Below are 21,313 nucleotides of genomic sequence, written 5' to 3'. Positions count from 1 at the left end.
GCACATCTTACTGGCCTGGCCGGCTGGAGCTGGTGATCCTGATCCGCATCAAGTCCCTCCCCAGAGGCTTGCGGAGGAGACTCGCCTTCATCCACTCCGGCCGTATCTGAACTGTCCACCTGACAGGAAAAGGATCAGAGAGGGCTTTTGGCCTTGGGGGCTTCTATGCCACTGAGTGACTTGGTATGCTTGTGGAGTGATGAAGCTCCTGTCCCAGCCCCCAGCGACGGCGGGACCTCACGGGGTATCTCTTTGTTGCTTTTCGTGCTTTGAAGGCTTTACGCAGCAACAAAACAAAACTGGAGGAGGACGAGGAAGACGACTCATCCGAGTCCTAGATCTATGCTGCCTGCAAGTCGCCCACCCCCCCCCCCCCACCCCGGAGGCAGCAGGATGCGGCGAAAAAGGTGGGAGAGAGCTCCCCTCCCCCAGGGCAGCCTTCTCCTGTTCCCTGAACGTTCGCAGTAAGGCTTCAGTACCTGCGCTGAGAAGAAAAGGGTCCTGAGGTTGCTGCAGCAATTCCGCCCTCCCAGGGTCTCTGCGTGCTCTAGAACTGCTGCGATGTGATTTCGCTGGAATCTGCTTCCCCGAAGACCCTTCCCCTCCCGACAAGCACCCAGTACAAAGGTAAAAAAAAAAAAGCCGACTGAAGACAGGCTGGCTGAGGATGAGTGAGCCGTGACTCCCGGTATCAGCCCTCACTGTGGCAGTTTCAGGGTTCCCAACCCTCTGCTCTCCAGCCTCGAATACCAGGGGGGATGGTCCCACCAGAACCTGCCAACCCCCTGGGAGGCTACTCACAACTGTCCAATAACTGCTCTAACCAAACTTTGGTTTAACTTTTTTTTTTTTTTTTTTAATTTAAAGGGATCCTTAAACTAAGCTTCCCTTGTAAAATCAAGTACTAAGACTAAAGTCAGACCAAATCCAACCCTAAACTCAGCACCTCTATCAGACACTATGTTTTGCACCTCCGCCATCTGCTGGAGACAGAAAAATACTGGCAGACACTAGGTGGCACCTCAGGGATATAGGACAGAGTCCGCGAAGTCTTTTTCTGTCTCCATCTGCTGGAGGGGAGGCAAAACCCAGCTGTCCTGGACTGATCCGGGTACGTACAGGGAAGGTGGTTTTAATAAGTTACATATTTAAAAAAAAAAAATCTTGGCAATTTTAGGACTGTCCTGCAAGCATTTTCTCTAAACTTGACTATTGTAATGCTTTACTCTTAGGCCTACCCAATAATACTCTAAGACCACTTCAGCTATTGCAGAACGCAGCAGCCAGAATGTTGTCAGGTGTAAGACAATTCAACCATATTACTCTAACACTTATAAATTTACATTGGCTCCCAGTAAAATATAGGATTGAGTACAAGGTCCTTTGCTTGATTCATAAATCAATATTTAATGATGAAATGGACTGGGTAAATGCTGCCCTTCATTTTTACACTCCCCAAAGTACCTAAGATCAGCAAACAAAGGTCTACTTTCTATTCCAATGGTTAAAACTGCAGATCTGAATAAAGTAAGGGAAAAAGCCTTATCCATTGCCAGTCTGATTCTTTGGAAACCAATTCCAACGGAGTTAAGATTGGAGACGAATTTTCAGAAATTTAAAAGATTTAAAAACCTGGTTGTTTAGACAAGCTTTCAGCAATGAGATAGCTATATAAAAGTTGAGCAGTATCTAATTGATCTGACTTTTTTTTTCTTTTAATTTTATTCAATTATTTTAGGTTATTTTTAACCCGAATTTGATCCTAATTTTAGCTTTATTTTAATTTCTATGTCTGAACTTTATTTCCTTTTATTTACTATAAGATTTTATTTGATGAATTTATGTGCTGTATACTGTTTTATGTGAATTTTATTTATATGCTATAAACCAGTATGATTGTTATACAGAATATTGGTATACAAAATATATATAAATAAACAAATAAATATAGTGGATCAGTTTGTCCATATTGCATATTATATGTGTGCTTAGTCTTAAATTGTTCTGATCATTGTAGCTTTCAATGTTTTAGAGGAATTATAGGTAAACTACAGTTTTAAAGGTGCAGCACTGGGTCGGTGCACAGACGCCGCAGATAACCCAGCACTGCGCTTGGAGCAGGAAGTAGAGGGGTACCACAGCACTCGCCGATCACGCATCGCCATCAACCTCATGATGTTGCAGATGCCATCCCCACGGTGTGGGCATACGTGGCCAAGCGCCGTGGGGTTGGCTCGGGGAGGGTGGAAGGGCAGAGGGGCTGAATGGGGGAAAGGTCCCAGTGATAAAGGCCTTGAGGGTAGGCTGGGATATTCTGGGATGGCCCACTGAGCCGGTTGAAGCCCAGGGGGTGGAGGCAGCAGTGTGAGGAGTTATCTGGGCAGCACTCCCTGGCTCCATCCCCTTTGGCTCCTGCTCCCCACACCGCTGCTTTTGTTGTGAACCCACCCACTCACCCCTTTAATAATATGGTTATATCTGCTAGTCAAGCTTGTTGTTAGTAAAAGTTGGTAATGTTTGTTTTCTTGTCACAGCAGGGCGGTTGTACCCGAGCGGCAACTGCCTGGGTTATAACAACTTAAATTCTATACTAAAAGCCTAAGAAAATTAAGCTTTACCTAGTTTTTAAAAGCCTACTGAAAAAAATGAAAAAAAGATTATATATAGTTAGTTTAAAGTGCAGGTATTTTTGACATACAACAGCAAGAAAACAATCCAAGCTAGTTGAATGTTTCAATGCATATCTGTAATTTATAACCAGTGCACTGTGAAATATTCGAATGTTCAGCTATGCTACAGCAGGTATCATCTATGCAAACTAAAACAAAATTATAAAGCATATATGAAAGTGAATGTACCACTTGCAGGCATAAGAAAATAAATTGTACTCAACTGGTGGACTGAACACTTCTGCTAATCTCACAACACATTTGACACTCCTCCAGCAAAATATATTAACAGAATTGTGCTAAAATAAAAATATTAATTACAATATTAACTAACAAAATGATATAAAAAACAAAAGTTAATTACTTCAATCTATTTCTAACAGATTTCAAGCTTGGTTTAAATTGCTATACTTACAGCATCATATATAATCTCCACAGCCTGAGATTGTAATACAAGTATCTGGTCAGCAGGGCTATCTTCTGGATTGGTCTCAAACTGAATACAAAGCAGGGATGATTCAGTGCCTCCAATAGATGCTACAAGAGAGGGCACAATATCTTGCTGTCGCAGGCCTGTTACATACCAGTGCTCCAACTTGGCCTCTATTCTGTCAATGAATAAAGGCATAAATATTGTCACAAACCTAAGACGACTCAAACAAAATGATCTGGTCTTTATATTACTTTGCATACAACATTAAACAATAAAAGAAATTCTAAATTAAAAGCACATACATGACAGTTACATGTGAATCTATAGACACAAGTACATATAGGGGTCCCTTTTCAAAATTATGTAGATTCAGGCCAATGCAATACTGTGCGTTGTGGTCAGCACAAGGCTCAACACGCAATTGGACGCATGTTTTGGACTTGCATCCATAAGCCCCAATGAAAAATAGGGGCTAGCGTGTACAAAACACACATCCAATCGAGCACTTAGCTAATAGCACTCATCAAATGTAAAGTACATGTAGATGAGGCTATTAGCTAATCCTTACAATGAAAAAAAAAATTCCCATGCAATAAATGTGCCCTCGCAACGCAACAAATTTTATGCAGCCTGGGGCTGGCATAAAGGTCTGCTATGCTCAAGAGAGCATTGTAAAAACACAAAAGTCCTGCTTTCTGTGATCCTTCCTTCTAGTATCATTGCAATACTAAGTAGGAGGGTCCACAGAAAGCAGAATCATTTAAAAATAAACTGTTCGTGAAAAAAAAAAAAATAATTTCTGGACACCCAATATACACCCCCAATATACATGGTCCAGGCATGTATATTGTGGTTGTATGTTGTGTGGCAGCAGGAAAAAACGAATGCTTGTATTGAGTGTCTGTTTTCTAACCTGCACTGACAGCCACCTTTCCAGGGTGCCCGATGTCGAGGACGCACTAGGGATGCACAATTTCCCCTAGCACTTCCTTTTTACTAGAGCACCTAATTTTAATATAAATTCAGGCGCCCGTTTAACACATGACCGATATTGCATCGGCCTGATTGTTGCCAAGTCCGTAGGTACCTTCCCTTGCAGATTTTGCACTAATTCTCAAAGAGAAAATACAAGCATACTTTCCTTGGAAAACTTTTTTTATATTTGGTTTAGAATCCTCTGCAGATTTGTCTCTCTTTTCTACAGATATTTTTCCTGGAAAACATGCAGTGTTGAAAAAGAAAGACTGCGCACACGTTGTTGCCTCCGATTCCAACTTCACCTGTAGGTAAACGTTCACGTGTTGAAACCTGCCTGTAGTTTTACCCACGTACAGGGTGGGTAACTTTCAAACCACCCTTTTATCTAGGCTTATAGCCATTTACAGAGTAAATGACTTTTGATAATTGCTCTTATAATGGAGTGTGATTAAGTTAAACTCTACCAAAATTTAAAGTTAAAACTGGTTAAACTAGAAATCTGTTGAATCTAAAATTAAAGTCATTTTCTAACTGTGGGATCTGGAAAAGCGAAACCAGAGGCTTCAGGAAAAGTGCGGTGTTGGGCGGTCGCATGCATGGGCACCACCAATAAGGTGCACTGTTCCCTCCTCCCACTTTGCCTCAACTCAGAGGTGCTATGGAGAGAAGAGGGCAGCCATTTCCCTGTCAATCTGACACTTTACTGCCATTCCCTGGATCTGTCGTGGGGTCCCCCAACCCCCCCCCCCTTGCCAGGGACAGGAAAGAGAGTGGGAGGGACTCACTCAAACCACTCCCATCAGGCCAGCAGATTCTGCAGTGTACTTCTATCAGGCCATATGAGGTCTTGTCAGCATGGCTATATGGCTCACTTCTGGGTTCATTACATGAGCCCTTATACCCACAGCTGGCCCAAGTGTCCCTCAAGATTAGCCAGTGATGGGCAGGAGGAGGAACAGGCAGGAAGTTTAAAAAAAAGAGAGAAGACTGCATCCAGCCTTCCCCCGGTGCCTCTGCTGAGCAGTCTCTGTGGCTGCTTCAGCTCCAACGAGTTGCTTCTGTGCTCATCTGGCCCTTCCAGGCGGCAGTTTTATGGTTTGCCATCTCTCTTAAAAGACAGGCTACCTTTTAAAATTTACAATGCAAATTCAATGTATTTATTTATTTATTTGCTTCAGACCTGGAATACCACTGCCTGTTGAATGGAGAATCATCTACCACTCTCTGAGAAGGGTTTCCCTCTTAAAGGGACAGATTTAAAAAAAAAAACCAAAAAAAACACACCCACTGTAATGGAATTCAATGGATTTTTAGTGGAAAGTGAGACCGCACCTTGAATACTGTGTACAACTCTGGTTGCCGCATCTCAAAAAAGATATAATTGCGATGGAGAAGGTACAGAGAAGGGCTACCAAAATGATAAAGGGGATGGAACAGCTCCCCTATGAGGAAAGGATGAAGAGGTTAGGACTGTTCAGCTTTGGAGAAGAGACAGCTGAGAGGGGGGGGGGGGGGGGATATGTTAGAGGTGTTTAAAATCATGAGAGGTCTAGAACGGGTAGTTTCTAGTTTATTGATTTTTTTGTATACCGTCGCATCAGTAAAAACCTTCACAACGGTTTGCAATAAAAATACAACATTAAAAGTACATAGTTATAAATAGAGATGATTTAAAGGTAGTACAAAAATTAAAAGCATAAAAGCATAAGAGAGTGGCGATTACGATCTAAATTACTTTCTTTTAATGTTTTTGTAATCTTTAAGGTTAAAATTTCTTAAATCTAAACAGAATATAAAAAGGTCATTTGTTAAGTCTGCATATGTGCAGTCAAAAAGCCATGTCTTAAGCTCAGTCTTAAATTTCTTGCTGTCTGATTGAAGTCTTACCTGGGCTGGTAATGTGTTCCAGAGCTTTGGGCCGGCTATTGATATTGCTCGATCTCGGATCTGACTGAGGTGTGCTGACTTTATTGACAGTATTCTTTAGAGAGCCTTATTTGCAGACCTGAGATTTCTTTGTGGGATATGTAAACGGATAGCTGTATTCAGCCATTCAGTTTTCTCACCATAAAATATAGTGTATAATAAATGCAGTTTTATATTGTATGAGGTATGTAATGGGTAACCAGTGAAGAGCAATTAGCAAAGGTGTGATATGGTCATTTTCTTTTTTGCCAGTCAACACCCTGGCAGCAGCATTCTGTAATACCTGAAGGGGATGTGTCATGGAAAGAGGAAGCCCTAGAAACAGGGAATTGCAGAGATCAATATTAGAGAAGATCAAGGATTGAAGAACTGTCCTGAAATCATTCATTTCAAGTAAAGGTTTTAACCTTCAAAGCATAAGCAGTTTAAAATAGCCGCCTCTCAGTTTAATAGATAAATATTTTTTCAGGGTAAGTTCAGAATCTATAATTATTCCAAGGTCTTTTACGAATATGGTTGGCTATATCTTGATGTTACTCTCAAATAAAAGAGGGTTAAAGTGAATCAGTCATTTACTCTTTCAGATAATAGAAGGACTAGGGGGCACTCCATGAAGTTAGCATGGGGCACATTTAAAACTAATCTGAGAAAGTTCTTTTTCAGTCAACGCATAATTAAACTCTGGAATTTGTTGCCAGGGGATGTGGTTAGTGCAGTAATATAGCTGGGTTTTAAAAAAAAAAGTTTGGCTAAGTTCTTGGAGGAGAAATCCATTACCTGCTATTAATTGACTTAGAAAATAGTCACTGCTTTTACTAGCATCAGTAGCATGGGATAGACTTAGTTTTTGGGTACTTGCCAGGTTTTATGGCCTAGATTGGCCACTGTTGGAAACAGGATTCTGGGCTTGATGGACCCTCTGTCTGACCCAGTATGGCATGTTCTTATGAAGACTGCACAACCCAACCTAAGACCTCTCATGATCAAATACATCGGACTCAAAGACCCTGCTTTCCATGGATGCTCAGTCTTATGATCAACTGATTCTGCAGGATCAGGAAAGCTTTGTGCCTATGAGTCCTGTACAAAGATAAGAGTCAGTGGCTAACAGAGTAGGCAGTCCCCTGCACCTTTAGGAAGTCCTGGAACAGTGCCTGAAATTGATGCACTAAATGTAATTGTTTTAAATCAGCTTCATTGTTTCTAGTGGAGGAGAAATAATCAGCTGTTTCTGCAAGGGGGAGTCTAATTCTTGTCATCTCAGAAATGGGGAAGAAGGGGAAAAGATTACCGACGACAGAAAGAACTGTATAGCTACCAGGGAAACAGCTTTCTGAAGAGGACAGTTTGTATTCCGCTTTCCTGAAGCTGGTATCCTCTTCCCTTGATGCTGAGGGCTGTAGAGCCCATGTATTCAGTTTGCATACTCCCCAATGCTGAGCTGGAGTAAGGCCTGTAGACACTGGATTGTGAAATGCTCTGGATGTCATGGGAGCACTTTCTGCTCTCACAGGGCTTAACATCAGAATGGGAGGGCTGGATGTCAGTACAAGAACCCTTGCTGCTGATACCACATGAGTGCAACATGCTGTTAAGGTATAGGGCCTTGAATGTATTTCTTTGCCTTAGGTTTTAAAATCAGAGATGGCTTCAGCATGGATGAGAGCTCTGGAGCTTCACCAGATCCCAGTGGGAGACAGAGGACGGCTGTGGGCCTCATGCCAAACACCAGCAGCATAGGCAAAAAGGGCTTCTGGGATGTGGCAGCTCAGGAGACCATAGGTCGCATCCTGAACACCAGTGGCCTGGCTTGGAGGGCTTTTAGGATGCAGCAGCAGAGAATGTGATATACTTTGGGCAGAGTTCTCAACTGTTATTCTATCCTTGGTTTTCTTTGACCTGAAAGATGAGAGTGACTAACTATCTCAGCCCTTGGTTTCTGGGGACAAAGAAATAGAATTGATGATAGTCTGAAATAAATCCTCTAATCTCAGCCTATGTTATCTTAATGTCTTCAGAGGCAACTCAGTAAGAACAATTACTATAATCATGGTTTAATCCCAGGGATTTTATGAAATCCACAATTGTATCCATAAGTGATGGATCTTAGCACTGTAGGTTAAGCACCATTTAACAGCAGGGTTGTTTTTACCAGTCAGTTATCAGAAGGCTTCTGCAAGGCTCAAAGACCTTAAAGAGGAGATTTTGTTTTCAAGAGTAGAAGAGAACAGACAAAACAGAGAACCAGCAAAATGTAATACAAAACAAAACTAAGACAGAATTTAGCAAAGGGCTGCTGGGTGCAGAACTACTGCATGTGTACAAAATATTCTAGACTATTCTAATAGCTGATCACCCTCCATACTGGCTGCCATGCACTGATGTCACCCCATGTGTGACAGTTTATCCTACTTGCCTATGGTTTACTTATACTTTATGCGCCCAATTTTAAAAAGTATTTACCCACTTAAAATTGCATTTTACATCTGTAAATGCACTTTACCCATATAAGTGGGCTTTTGAAAATTGCTACAATATGTCATTGAATTGTCCATAGGATATTCACATATAAGTGCACTTTATACACACAAATGGCTTTTTAAAATTGCTGCAATAGTATTTTACATTTAATGTGTAACTCCTTTTAAAATTACCTCCTATATTTTTTGGTAATATCTTTACTCATTCAAATTCTGCCCTGCAGATTTTTACCTCTCAAAAGCTAGTCAAATCTATTAAGTTAGTCCAATTAAAAGATATTTTGTGTGTTAATAAAGAGAAATAAAGACAATGAAAAACCTCCGATCCCCATCTGAAGTTGTATTGAAAAAGATTAAAAGTAAATAGGAAAGAATGGATGGAAAGTTTCTTCCTTAATGCAAATATAAAGATAGATACAGTCTATCTTACTTTTTTAGAAGAATTTTATTACTATTAATATTACCTAAAAATTAGACATCATACAAGATAACATACATTCATAAGAGAAGCCCATGGGTAGTCCCATCCAAAATGTGAACTGATATCATGCCTTTAATGTTGAATCCATTAATGCAACTTTATTTCCTGTTTTTGACAGATGTTCACTTTCACTATCAAACTAAGCATTATAGTAATTGTTTATAAAGAACTACCTTGTAATGTCCACAGAAGGGTCCATTCCATGTCCTAGCACACATTGAATCAAAAATGCTTTTTCTTTGTTTTGTTTTTATAGATTGGAAGCAAAAAAGTGTCTCACCACTAAGTCACTAAAAAAAAAAAATCATTTTTTTTTTAATTCCCATAAAGAAACAAAAATGACAAATGCAAATATGTACTAACTTGATTGCTTGTGCTCCTGGTCTCTGTAAGAATGTGGTGCTTAAGTCAATTATCTGTATTTTCAGAATCTCTGGGACACTGCTGTCTTCTCGAATTGTTACAGAGGTGCTTAGCAACTTAAATGCCATTACATGAGCAACATACTTAAGAGAAAAAAAAATAAAAAGACAAGCATTAAAATGCTGCATAAAGCACACAATTTGACAACTCAAATTTTCTAGTGTATTTCATTAGACAAAGGGAGGGTAATTTTCAAAGCCATTTCCACAAGTAAAACATGCTTAACTGCAGAAATGGGCTTTTGGAAAACTGCCCACCCTCTACACAGGTAAAAGTATGCACATAGGGCCTGTATGTTCATATTTTTTCTCACAGTGAGCAGATGCATTCCAGAAGCAGAGTTGTGAAGGACGTTTGCACTTATGCACCCACTTTTGCATTTTCAAAAGTGTGCATGTACCTTTTTCCTGCAAAAACTACATGAACAAATTAGCAGGTGTAAATGTGTTCAGATAGTTCTTCTGGAATAATTATCTAAAGAAAAGCATGCACGCTCATTCTCTTTGAAAACTGGTATAAAGTCCACACTATAAAATTATTTGGTATTTTGTGAGGAGTGAAATCCTGTCCTCAGAGAACACCAGTTGCAGGTAAGCAACTCTGCATTATTTAAGAAGCAGGATGGTAGTCCTCACACATAGGGGAGCCCTAGCTACAAACTACGTCAAACAAAAAAAAGGGAAAAATCCTATATCATGTCCAATAGTCAAAAACTGGTTTTTGGTAGCAACAAGCTATTGTGTGTCTTCTTTTTGGAACCCAAACAGGCCTAAGAGGGATGGAGTTTGGTTCTATACTTCAAAGAGACTCCACAGGACAGGCTGGCAAACCTACTTTCATGTCAGAAGTTCCTGTCCTAGCAATAGTGTGATGTAAATGTGTGGACAGAAGTCCATGCTGCAGTTTTGCAGATCTTCTCCATGATCTTAGTGGACTACCAATACTGCTTGGCTCCAGCACCATGAACCTAAACATGACCCACCAGATTCAGGACTGCCTGGGCATAGCAGAAGGAGATGGAATCTGCTAGCGAATTTGATAGTGAATTTGGTAACAGCAATTCCAGGTTTATTGGCATCTAAAGAAAAAGAAATTGGGTGGACCTTCTAAGGGCTTTAGTATGCTCCAAATAGAAGGCCAAGGCTCTCTTACAATCCACATTGTGTAGTACTTGTTCACCTTCGTGGACATGTAGCATGAGAAAAAAAAATGTTGGAAGGATGACGGACTGGTTAAGATAGGCGTTCAACACTACCTTAGGCATGAATTTAGGATGTGTGCGCAGAACCACTCTATTGTGAAAAAACTTGATTTGGAGCTCACCAATTTTATGGGCCAACGCAACCCGCCACAAAAAATATAACCTTACAGGTCAGCTCCCAAGAGTTTATAGGCTCAAAGAGAGCTTTCATCAGCTGAGTCGAAACTATGTTGAGGTCTCATGACATAGCAGGAGGCTTCATGTGAAGCAAGCCCCATATGAAACAAAACAACTAAAGGCTATTCACAAATGGGCCTACCCATTTTTAGTCATTTTATTATGTATGTTACTGTGTAACCCACCTCAAACTAATGGAGATGTAGGCTATAAATGCTTTTAAATAAATAAAAAATACTTTCCTACATAGTGGTGGCAAGTACCAACTACACTAAGGTGAACCCTAACTGATCTAACTGAAAGATATAGAAGTAATCAAGCTGTTCTTGTTTCAAACAGGAGAAACATCTAGGAGGCTCCCAACCTGTGGTCTATGAACCCCAAGGGATTCACGGGAAGTGACCAGAAATAGAAAAAAAGCCTGCGCCGAAAAAGAAGAGGCCCAATAGCTTGCCGGCACACCGCAGCCAGAGAAGACCGTATCTAATATCAAATCTGTTTACCTGTTTAGGTAACATAAGGTTGTGAACGCTTTTGCTGTATCCAATGGCAGTAAACAATTTAGCCTTTTCTTCTGGGCTCATGAGGTCTTCAATATCTGTAAAATACTTGTTCAAATTATTTTGTGCACTAGTGTGTCTTCAACAGACTTCCAATTTTTTTCTTCACAGGCAAAGAAGTGAAAGAACTCATGACAATAGTCACATAACCAGGTACCAATATTCATTCTGGTTGATTTTAAAAGCCCTACGCGCACCAAAGCTGGGAGATACACATGACTCGGCCTGGCGCACACTGCGCAGATTTTAGAATTGGCGTGGGTTTGTGCAAAAATATGTCTCTCGACAAAAGGGGGCGAGGCATGGGCGGGCCGGAACTGCACCATGAAGTCAGCACATAAGTAGTTACATGCATAAGCTCGTGCCAGGGTCCCCTACCGTGTAACTTTACTTCTGCTATGGATGATGTGTAAGTCGTGTAACAAAAAAACCCAAGGTTAGTCAGCAGGGTTTTATAGCTCGGGGCTAATAGGGTAAAAGGGAGGCAAGTTAGCTAGGGAGGGTTTAAGGAAGTCCTCCCTTTTACAGGGCGAACTGGGAAAAAAGGCCTATTGCGTCACCACGCATACCTACTAAAACTCCCCCCACTTATGGGTGCAAGACAGCATTCGTGTGCACATGCACGCATGAGTATCAAATTGTGCTCACAGGTAAACGCAGATAGTCAATTTCATAACATGCATGAATATATGTGCATGTGTTATAAAAACGGCACATACACATGTGCACACACGCATGGGTCTTAAAATTTACTTCATTATGCTACTGTTGAAAATGGTTACATTTCCAATACCAAATATCAGCACAATATTTTAAAAATTCCACAAACTTAAGATATATAAAGCAAAAATATCATTGCTCTTGCTAAGTGACATCATACAGAATAATCTGAAGATTTTTTTTTTAAAGTATTCAATGGTTATAAAATGTGGAAACAAATCTCATTTTTCATAATTTGGAATCCTGATGAAAATCTAAATATTGTGATCATGTCCAAACTAGGTTTCACACAATACTATATATAGCACCTAATGTATTACATCTTATGTGATTTTCAACTTTAGGCTAGACACCAAGTTGAGACGTCAAAAGCACAATATGCCATCACAGAAACATAGAAATGACGGCAAGAGACGACCAAACGGCCCATCCAGTCTGCCCAGCAAGCTTCACATTTTTTTTTTTCATACTTATCTGTTATTCTTGGCCCTCATCAGCAACCCCCTGGTTCCAGTTTCCCTCCATCGATGTGAAGCATCCAGCTCAATTGGTCAGGGGTAGCAACTGCAGCAATAAGCAAGTTACTCCCATGCTTATTTGTTTACCCAGCCTGTGCCATTCAGTCCTTGTTAGTTATTGACTGAATATAATTCCTCTTTTCTTTATTCCCCCTGCCGTTGAAGCAATGTGTTACGCTGGATATGTATTCCCAGTGAAGTATCAGGCTTAATTGATTCAGGGTAGTAACCGCTGCAACAAGCAAGCTACTCCCTGGTTTTTTTGTGAATGCAAATCCTTTTTTTCCCCACATTTCCTCTTGCCATTGAAGCATAGAGCAACGCTGGAATTGCATTGACAGTGAGTATGTTTATTGAATAAGGGTATTAATCTCCAGGTAGTAGCTGTAATTCCCACAAACTACCCCCATGCCTCTTCTCTTCATTCACATCCTTTAGACTTTATGGATCCACAGTATTTTTCCCACGCCCCTTTGAAGTCCTTCACAGTTTTGGTCTTCACCACTTCCTCCGGAAGGGCCTTCCAGGCCTCCACCACCCTCTCCGTGAAGAAATACTTCCTGACATTGGTTCTGAGTCTTCCTTCCTGGAGTTTCAAATCGTGACCCCTGGTTCTACTGATTTTTTTCCAATGGAAAAGGTTTGTCATTGTCTTTAGATCATTAAAACCTTTCAAGTATCTGAAAGTCTGTATCATATCACCTCTGCTCCTCCTTTCCTCCAGGGTGTACATATTTAGATTCTTCAATCTCTCTTCGTAAGTCATTCGATGAAGACCCTCCACCTTTTTGGTCGCCCTTCTCTGCAGTCCTGGATGCAGGACTGCAAATATAAGCACAGCAGCTCCACCTGCACCACCAGTCACTCCATTGTATGAAGAAAGCTATAGGCATGGGGGGAGCAGAGGTCCTCATCAAAGCACAATCGGAGGGGTGTGAGGCAAATGATATGGGCTGGCTCATTGGGCAATTCTAAGCCCTGGGCCATCCCAAAGGATGGGGAAGTACCTGGCTGGAGCACAATGCCCTGTCCCCTTTTGCTTTGTGTCCTCCACATGGCTGCCTCACTAGGGAAAACCCATCCATCCAACCATTTTCATGTTGTGCAAGGGTCAGCAGGATAGTTTGATTTATGTTAGCTATAGATTTCTATATGTTTGTCGCAGCTGGGGCAGGTGTACCGAAGCCTTGGGGGGGGGGGGGTGGAGGGCTTCCAGCTGAGACAGTGCACAGCACGTGATAAATGATATCAATGCGAGGGGGGCTGTAGCCAGGGCCTGCTGGCCACGGTAAGGTGGCAGACCAGATGCCCACACCCTTTGATCAGGCAGTCACCTTGCTCAGATGTGGCAAGTGACCACCGGAACACCCTGTAATTTCCTCCCGGGTGGCGAGGGGCCTTCCTTGTTTGAGGCAGGCCCAGGCCAGAGGTGACATGCTGCCTGCACAGTGGAGGACACCCTGATAGCTTACAAAGCTTGTTAATACTGTTTATTGTAATAAAGCTATGGCCAATCTCATTCCATATCTGGTCTCCAGAGTATATGTGAGTGTGTATTACTGCGTCCTCCCCCCCTCCGACAGATAGTTGTGGCTGCCTAATATCACCCCTTTTAAGTCTAATTCACTGTTTCTCCCATTCTGTCTATGGGAAAAAAATCTTAGTGAAGCTAGGCTTTTAGTGGGAACTTGGGTGGAGGGAGGGGGTGTTAGTGTACCTGAGTTTTCTGTTTCTTTAATAAAAAAAAAAATAAAAAAAAATTTAGGAATATGGTCCCAATGAAAAAAAGGACTTTAAATGACTTACAAAGATTGAATTTAACCAGAAAAAGGAAAACAAAACAAAACATTTGTTTTTTCAACCATGATGTTATGCTTGCTTCAACTTACTGTTAAAAATAGCATTTTAGACTTACATATTTTATATTTCATTGAAGTCTTGTAAATCTTAATATCCCAGAACTGACCAAGAGAATAACAGAGGAGTTGTAGTTGTTCTGTAGATGCTACTTTATAAGAAAGGCAGCTTAGAAGCTTCTGTTTATGGAAACACCTTTGTTTTCTTCTTTGTAGTTAGATTATTTATGCTGTATGATAAAATCAGGAAATCTGGATATACTGGGGTAATATCTCTGATATCATTTAATAGATAAGAGTTTCTATACACATTAGGTGATATTATACATAAGCTTTCACAGACCCTCAAGATTCCCTTGAGAAGGGACTTGTGAGATCAGGAATGTTAATGTACCATAAAATATGTTATTCTTTGGGGGAGGAGGAGGGGGTTTAATAAGAGTAACTGACTAGGTAAGCAATTCTTTGTAACTGAAATTAATGTTGCCATGTAGAATGCAAAGATTTGCTAGCTCCTCATTGTCATGAGACAGTAATGCTATTCACCTTTAAAGTACATAAACTTGAAGCTGCAAAAAGATGAAAATGTGATTTTTTCAATTCCTAGATACTGCATAAAAGAAGAATAACTATTGATAACACTTACCTTTCAAAAACATTTCCATCTGACCCAAGCAGGATTCCATTACTAAACAGACCACCTGCGATCCTTTAAATCTTACCAACTACCAGAAGTGCATTTTGAGCTCATTTTCAGGACTTACTTTCTGAAACAGATGACTCATCTTTCTCTTCCTTTTTCTTGGGCTCCTTCCTTCCCCAAAATCCACCAAACCAGCCTCCACTTTTTTTCTCACCTCCCTGCAAGGACTTTTTTCCCAGCATTTTTTGACCAGACCTTATTACCTTAAGTAGAAAACAAATTATTATACCTAAATAAACAAACAAGCGATACAAAATGTCATCTTGCTAGTTGTCCAGGAATATCAGTGAGTGATATGTCTGTAGATCACTACAGTAGAGGAAAAACTCTAAAGAAATTGCAGTTGCAGATCCTTACTTGTAAACAGGGCTCGTCCTTGTGTGTAGGGGTGGGGGTCAGCAGCGGCAGGAGGAATAAAACTGAAGTGCCCACCCCATGCTTCGGTCCTCCCCCACACACACAGACCTGCAACAGGAGAACAGCACCTCTTATCTGTGTCTGTCTCCACTTCTGCTGACTTCAGTCTGAACTGTGCAGGGCCTTACTCTCATGGGACCCTCAGACACTATGCATTCAGATATTAGATTTAAGCTACTAAAGATAATTACATTGGGGGTTGGTGATGGTTCTGCATACTCTTTGGATCAACCCTGCTTATAAAACACGATACAACAAATCCTTGTTTAGCTAAAACTTTTTTTCTAAATTGAGACTACTTTTTTCATTCATTCCACATATGATGAAAACATTGAATGAGACTCATCTAAATAAGAACATTTCACAATATTCCAAAGTACTAAATCCTACAGTAAGGAATTCATTTTAACTTGTAAAGTTTTTTTTGGTTTTGGTTTTTTTAAACTGAAGACACACTATAGGCTTATCAAAGCAGAGAGGTAGGAATTAGGCACCTAAACTGGCCCTTTTGAAAATTTTCTAGGGTTGAGTGCTTATACTTAGTACTGAAAATCAGTGCTAAGCACCTGTTTCCTGTTCCTAACTCTGCCCCCATAGTTGTCCACTTTTTATGTTACCAAGTACCTAATTTATGTGCCTTTACCTAGGCAAATGAAAAGCATGTCAAAATTTAGGATCCCAAGTTATAGACTCCTTAATTTAGTTGAATTTTCACCTGAAAATAGATACTTACCAACCTAAATTTAGAAGATCTGGGTTTCCCCCCCCCAGTATCTGCCTCACAGTATTTAGACTAAAATCAACATTTGGGCATAGATGCAGATCTGGTTTATGATAATCATTAACTAAATAGTGGGAAAAAATACTCAACAGAAGAAAAGATGTCCTACTCAAAACTTTTCCCTCCTCCCAGTATTACTACTCTGCAACTCAAACATTTATTTATTTATTTAAAGCTTTTTTATACCGACTTTCATGATACAAATCGGTTTACAGGGAACAACAACAATACATATTAAAGAGGGCCTTCTCCCAACCAACCTAAAAACTACTACTATTACTCCTATCCCAAAGAAAAAGAACCTAGATCCTAAAGATCTGAATAATTATCGCCCAATCTCCAACCTTCCTTTACTTGCCAAGTTGACTGAAAAAGCCACCCTGCTCCAACTAAATGAACATCTTGAGAGCAACAATATTCTTCACCCTGCACAACACGGCTTCAGAAAGCATCGCAGTACTGAAACCCTTCTGATAAATTTAACTAACAAAATAACTAGAGACTTTGACAACAAACTAAATCACCTATTAATTCTACTAGATCTCTCTGCTGCCTTTGACACGGTAGACCACAAAATTCTAATCTCAAATCTTACCAACATAGGTCTAGCTGGAAATACTCTTAGATGGCTCATTTCATTTCTAAAAGACAGATTTTTCAAAGTCAATTTCAATAACTTTTCTTCTGATCCCTACCCCCTTGAAACTGGAGTTCCACAAGGTTCTGCCTTATCTGCCACCCTTTTCAATATATTCTTATACCTCTCTGCCATTTCATTTCTAATCTAGGCATCACTTTCTTCTTATATGATGATATCCAATTACTAATCCCTATAACATCCACCATTGAAGAAGCCATACGCCTCACTGTAAAACACCTCAAATCAATTAAAATATTTCTGAACCAACTAAAACTATGCTTAAATATGAACAAAACTGAATGGATCCTAATAAAAAGAAACCACTCAGAACAATCTTCTCAAATGCCCTACATTCAAATCGACAACACTAACATCCAAATGAAGAATCCAATAAAAGATCTTGGTATCTGGCTAGACCAGTGGTTCTCAACCTTTCTAATGCCGTGACCCCGCAATACAGTTCCTCATGTTGCGGTGACCCCTTGCCCCGCCCTCGCCCCGTGAGGGTGGGATGAGGGCGGGGCTTTGGTCATATGGGGGCGGGGTTATGGATGGGGTTGGATTTTAGTGCACACTTATCATTTAATTATGACATTTATAATGTGAATGTAACTCAACTCACCATAGGTTCTCACATGCATGGCACACTGACCCATGATCGTCACGGGGCTAGATGTAAAAAGTACAGTTTGTATCCACAGGAACCCCCCTGACCCACAATAATGGATGTAAAGCAGAATTATGACATTCCCCATACAACTCACCCTACAAAAAAGATATTCTGGTTCTGGTGACATCTCAGTAACAGCAACTCAAACTCCTATTTCCAGGCTCAATAGCCCTACTTATGAAAAGACAGCAGTTTACCACCAATGCATGTCCTCTGAGAAAACACAACAAATAAGACCGATACAAACGCTTACATGCTAGCAAAATATCTCATCTCGGTAACAGTCACAGAACCGACCTAACATACTCCCAGGATCTGTAGTAATGCACATAAACTAATCCGCACACAGTTACACCTGTATTATGGAATATACTCAAACAGGAGCAACCCTATCTATGAAAAGGCAACACTACAAATATTAAATCAGGTCCTAAAAACCAATACACCTCTTATTAGGAAAACAGAACTAGCAAGCAGCTATAGATCCCCACACAGAAATAATTGTAAAACTATACTAATAAGCAGAATAAATGTTTCAAAACAGCTATGAACATCCAACAATTAAAAACTCATAAAAAGTATTAAACATTTTCCAAACACCAATAAAATATTTCAAAAAAGCAGACATCACACAATTAAAATGGCAGTCAAGAAAAATAAACTTAAAAAGCCACCTTTACTTACCCCCTCCAGCAGCTCTCCTACTCCCCTTCCCTGCAGGCCGTGGCACTCACCAGAAGCAGCAGTAGAAGCTAAGCTCTATACTTATGGTCCTCTTCCTTAGTGCCCATGTCTCTCACACACACACACCAAACCAGTCATGCCCCCATGACCAGTTTCTGTCTCTCACACACCAATCATCTCCCAAACAGTCTTTGGCACACACACACCAGTCACCTTCCTGAACAGTTTCTCTCATGCCATACACACACACACACACGCTTCCCACTCCCGTGTTCTACTTACATATACGGGCTTCTCACTCTCATAATCACTCTCTCACACACACACACACCAGTCACCTTCCTGAACAGTTTCTCTCATGCCATACACACACACACACACACACACACACACACAGGCTTCCCACTCCCGTGTTCTACTTACATATATGGGCTTCTCATTCTCATAATCACTTTCTCTGTCTCACTCACTCACTCACTCCCATGCTTGTTCTCTCCACATGCACAGGCTTCTCATTCCCATAATCACTTTCTCTCTGTTACACACACACCAGTCTCTCTCATTTCCATGCTCACTCTCCACGTGCACAGGCTTCTCATTCCCTGAATCACATTCTCTCATATTCACACACACACACCAGTCTTTTTCTCTCACACACACCATCACCTTACCAAGCAGTCTCACTCTCTCATGCATGCACACTCACCCAGGTTTCTCACTCCCACAACACCAGGCTTCTTACGCTCATGCTTTCTCACATACCCAGACTTCTCACTTCCATGCTTTTTCTCTCTCTCACACACACACATCAGTCACCTCCCTGAGCAATCACTTTCATTGTCTCTCACATACACACACAAACACATCAGCTCTCTGACCAATCAATCACACACAGGCTGGCTGGCTGCTTCTCTCTCTTTCTCTCACTCACTTCCTCTTCTCCCCCGAGCACAAATGGGAGCTGCAGCAGCCTCCGCTGGCCAAGAAAGAAGAATCCCATCGGCCGCGGGAGGCTCATGCTGCTGTCTCCTTTCTCCATTACCGGCTGCTTCTATTGCTCGGGGACCGATGCTGCAGCCGCTGCTGCTACTTTTTCACGCGGCTCTCTCTCCTTCCCGCGCACCGCGATTCACTTCCTGTTCCGGGTCACGGGAGGGGGGGGCAGGCGCAGGAAGAAGAAAAGGCCCAGCCGCGGGTGCAGAGCTTCTTCTAGCGCCGCTGCCGTTCCCGCTGGGCTTGAACGTGCTGACAGCCCGGCGGCAATGGCAGCGGGAGAGACCGGGAGTGCGCGACACACCTGCCGGTGTTTGGCGGCGCCGCGGACCGGCAAAAAACTCCCACGGCCCGGTCCGCGGACCGGTGGTTGGGGACCCCTGCTTTAGGCGACCCCTGTGTTTTGGGCGTTCGACCCCCGCCGGGGTCGCGACCCACAGGTTGAGAACCGCTGGGCTAGACAATGAACTGAACCTCAAAAAATGCATAGCAACAAAAACAAGAGAAGGCTTTCACAAACTCCAGATTCTCAAACATCTCAAACCTCTACTGTTCCCAAATGATTTTAGAACTGTTCTTCAAACTCATTTTCTCAAGCCTTGATTATTGCAACGCAATTTTCATCGGTCTACCGAAATCCACACTGAAACCGTTGCAATTACTGCAGAATGCCGCTGCACGAGTACTCACTGGCAAGAGGAAACATGATCACATATCACCAACCCTAAAAAACCTACATTGGCTACCAATTTCACAAAGAATTAAATACAAGACTCTAGCCATTCTGCACAATGAAATTTACAAAGACAACATTTCTTCCCTAGATAATATGATTGCAATTCACAAATCACCCCATTCTACAAGGACTACTGACAAATTGCAATTAATCATTCCCCCCCTATCATCTGCAAAACTATCCATTACTAGAAACAGAGCCTTCTCCATAGCAGGTCCTAAAGAATGGAACGCTATTCCACTGTACCTAAGTTCTATCAGAGACTCCAAATCATTCAAAAAAGAACTCAAAACATGGTTGTTTAGACAATCATTCACAGACTAATCTGTATATCCTCCGATATCCTTTGTCTCTGTTATCTCATACCTTCCTTACTAAGAATCATCTAAATTGATTTGTAAATTGTTTCCTGCTAATATGTTATACTCTGCCTCTGCCGAGATGTTAACTATCCACTTAGTTGTACTTGCGTTATAACTTGTTCTATGTATGAAATTGTTTTTGTTCTCTGTAAACCGGAGTGAAGGCACTCAGCTATACTTCGGTATAAAAAAGACTCTAAACAAACAAACAAACAAACAAACAAACCATAACTAGGAGGAGTAAAAGTTACAATAAAACAGAGGAATACAACTGGCAGGTGGAAAAGTAGAGGGGAAGAATGTGATAACTAATTACAGTTATGGATGTGGTGGGAACTTGTACGAAGTCCATTGTAAGAAAAGTGCATCAAAACCCCATAAACCTTACCACTACATTTGTTTGTTTTTATACTGAACTGCTCAAAGTGTGGAATCCAGAGTAGTGAGTTTCAACATAATACACTTTTAATCAGCGATATGTAAATGCTACTTTAAAATACGTATTTATAGTAACCATACTTTGTACAACTAGAAAATGTGTAAAACTAAAACTAAAATTGTGGATCCCAAATAGAGATTTCATTTTTGCAGGTCCAATATTATTTACCAACCTGAAATAAATTAACAAAAAAATACTATACACCAGATTAAAATATTCTAGCCTAATTCAGTTTAAGGAATATTTTTGTTTTTTATGCTAATTTCCCATGAGATGAGCACAGACGGAATTGTGTTTCTTATAGCCAGTCACAGAGAACCCCAAACAGGTCATATTTTCAAAAAGTCACCAATAAAAATAAATTGACCTGTTATTAACCAAATGTATGCACATATATCCTCTGGATACTTGTGGATATCCTGAAACTCAGTCTCATGAATCAGGTCAGAGCCACCAATATAGAGAG

General features: G+C 41.0%; 1 protein-coding gene across 4 annotated transcripts in view; it reads right to left on the bottom strand.

Moving 5' to 3' along the window:
• Positions 1 to 21,313, bottom strand: part of VPS13C (vacuolar protein sorting 13 homolog C) — a 483,673-nt gene that overhangs the window by 348,514 nt on the left and 113,846 nt on the right. For 3 of the 4 annotated variants that reach the window (XM_029575527.1, XM_029575524.1, XM_029575525.1), the window contains exons 15-18: positions 15,187 to 15,328; positions 11,272 to 11,366; positions 9,331 to 9,473; positions 3,085 to 3,277 (exon numbers count right to left, since the gene is read on the bottom strand). In XM_029575527.1, the coding sequence (XP_029431387.1) occupies positions 3,085 to 3,277; positions 9,331 to 9,473; positions 11,272 to 11,366; positions 15,187 to 15,328 (573 nt within the window). Of the gene's footprint in view, positions 1 to 3,084; positions 3,278 to 9,330; positions 9,474 to 11,271; positions 11,367 to 15,186; positions 15,329 to 21,313 lie in introns of those variants that run through there. The other variant, XM_029575528.1, reaches the window with a different exon arrangement.

Source organism: Rhinatrema bivittatum, chromosome 13, assembly GCF_901001135.1.
Source record: "Rhinatrema bivittatum chromosome 13, aRhiBiv1.1, whole genome shotgun sequence".
Taxonomy (NCBI): domain Eukaryota; kingdom Metazoa; phylum Chordata; class Amphibia; order Gymnophiona; family Rhinatrematidae; genus Rhinatrema; species Rhinatrema bivittatum.
Note: the sequence above shows the minus strand (reverse complement) of the source record. Positions and strands in the feature narration are given on the sequence as shown.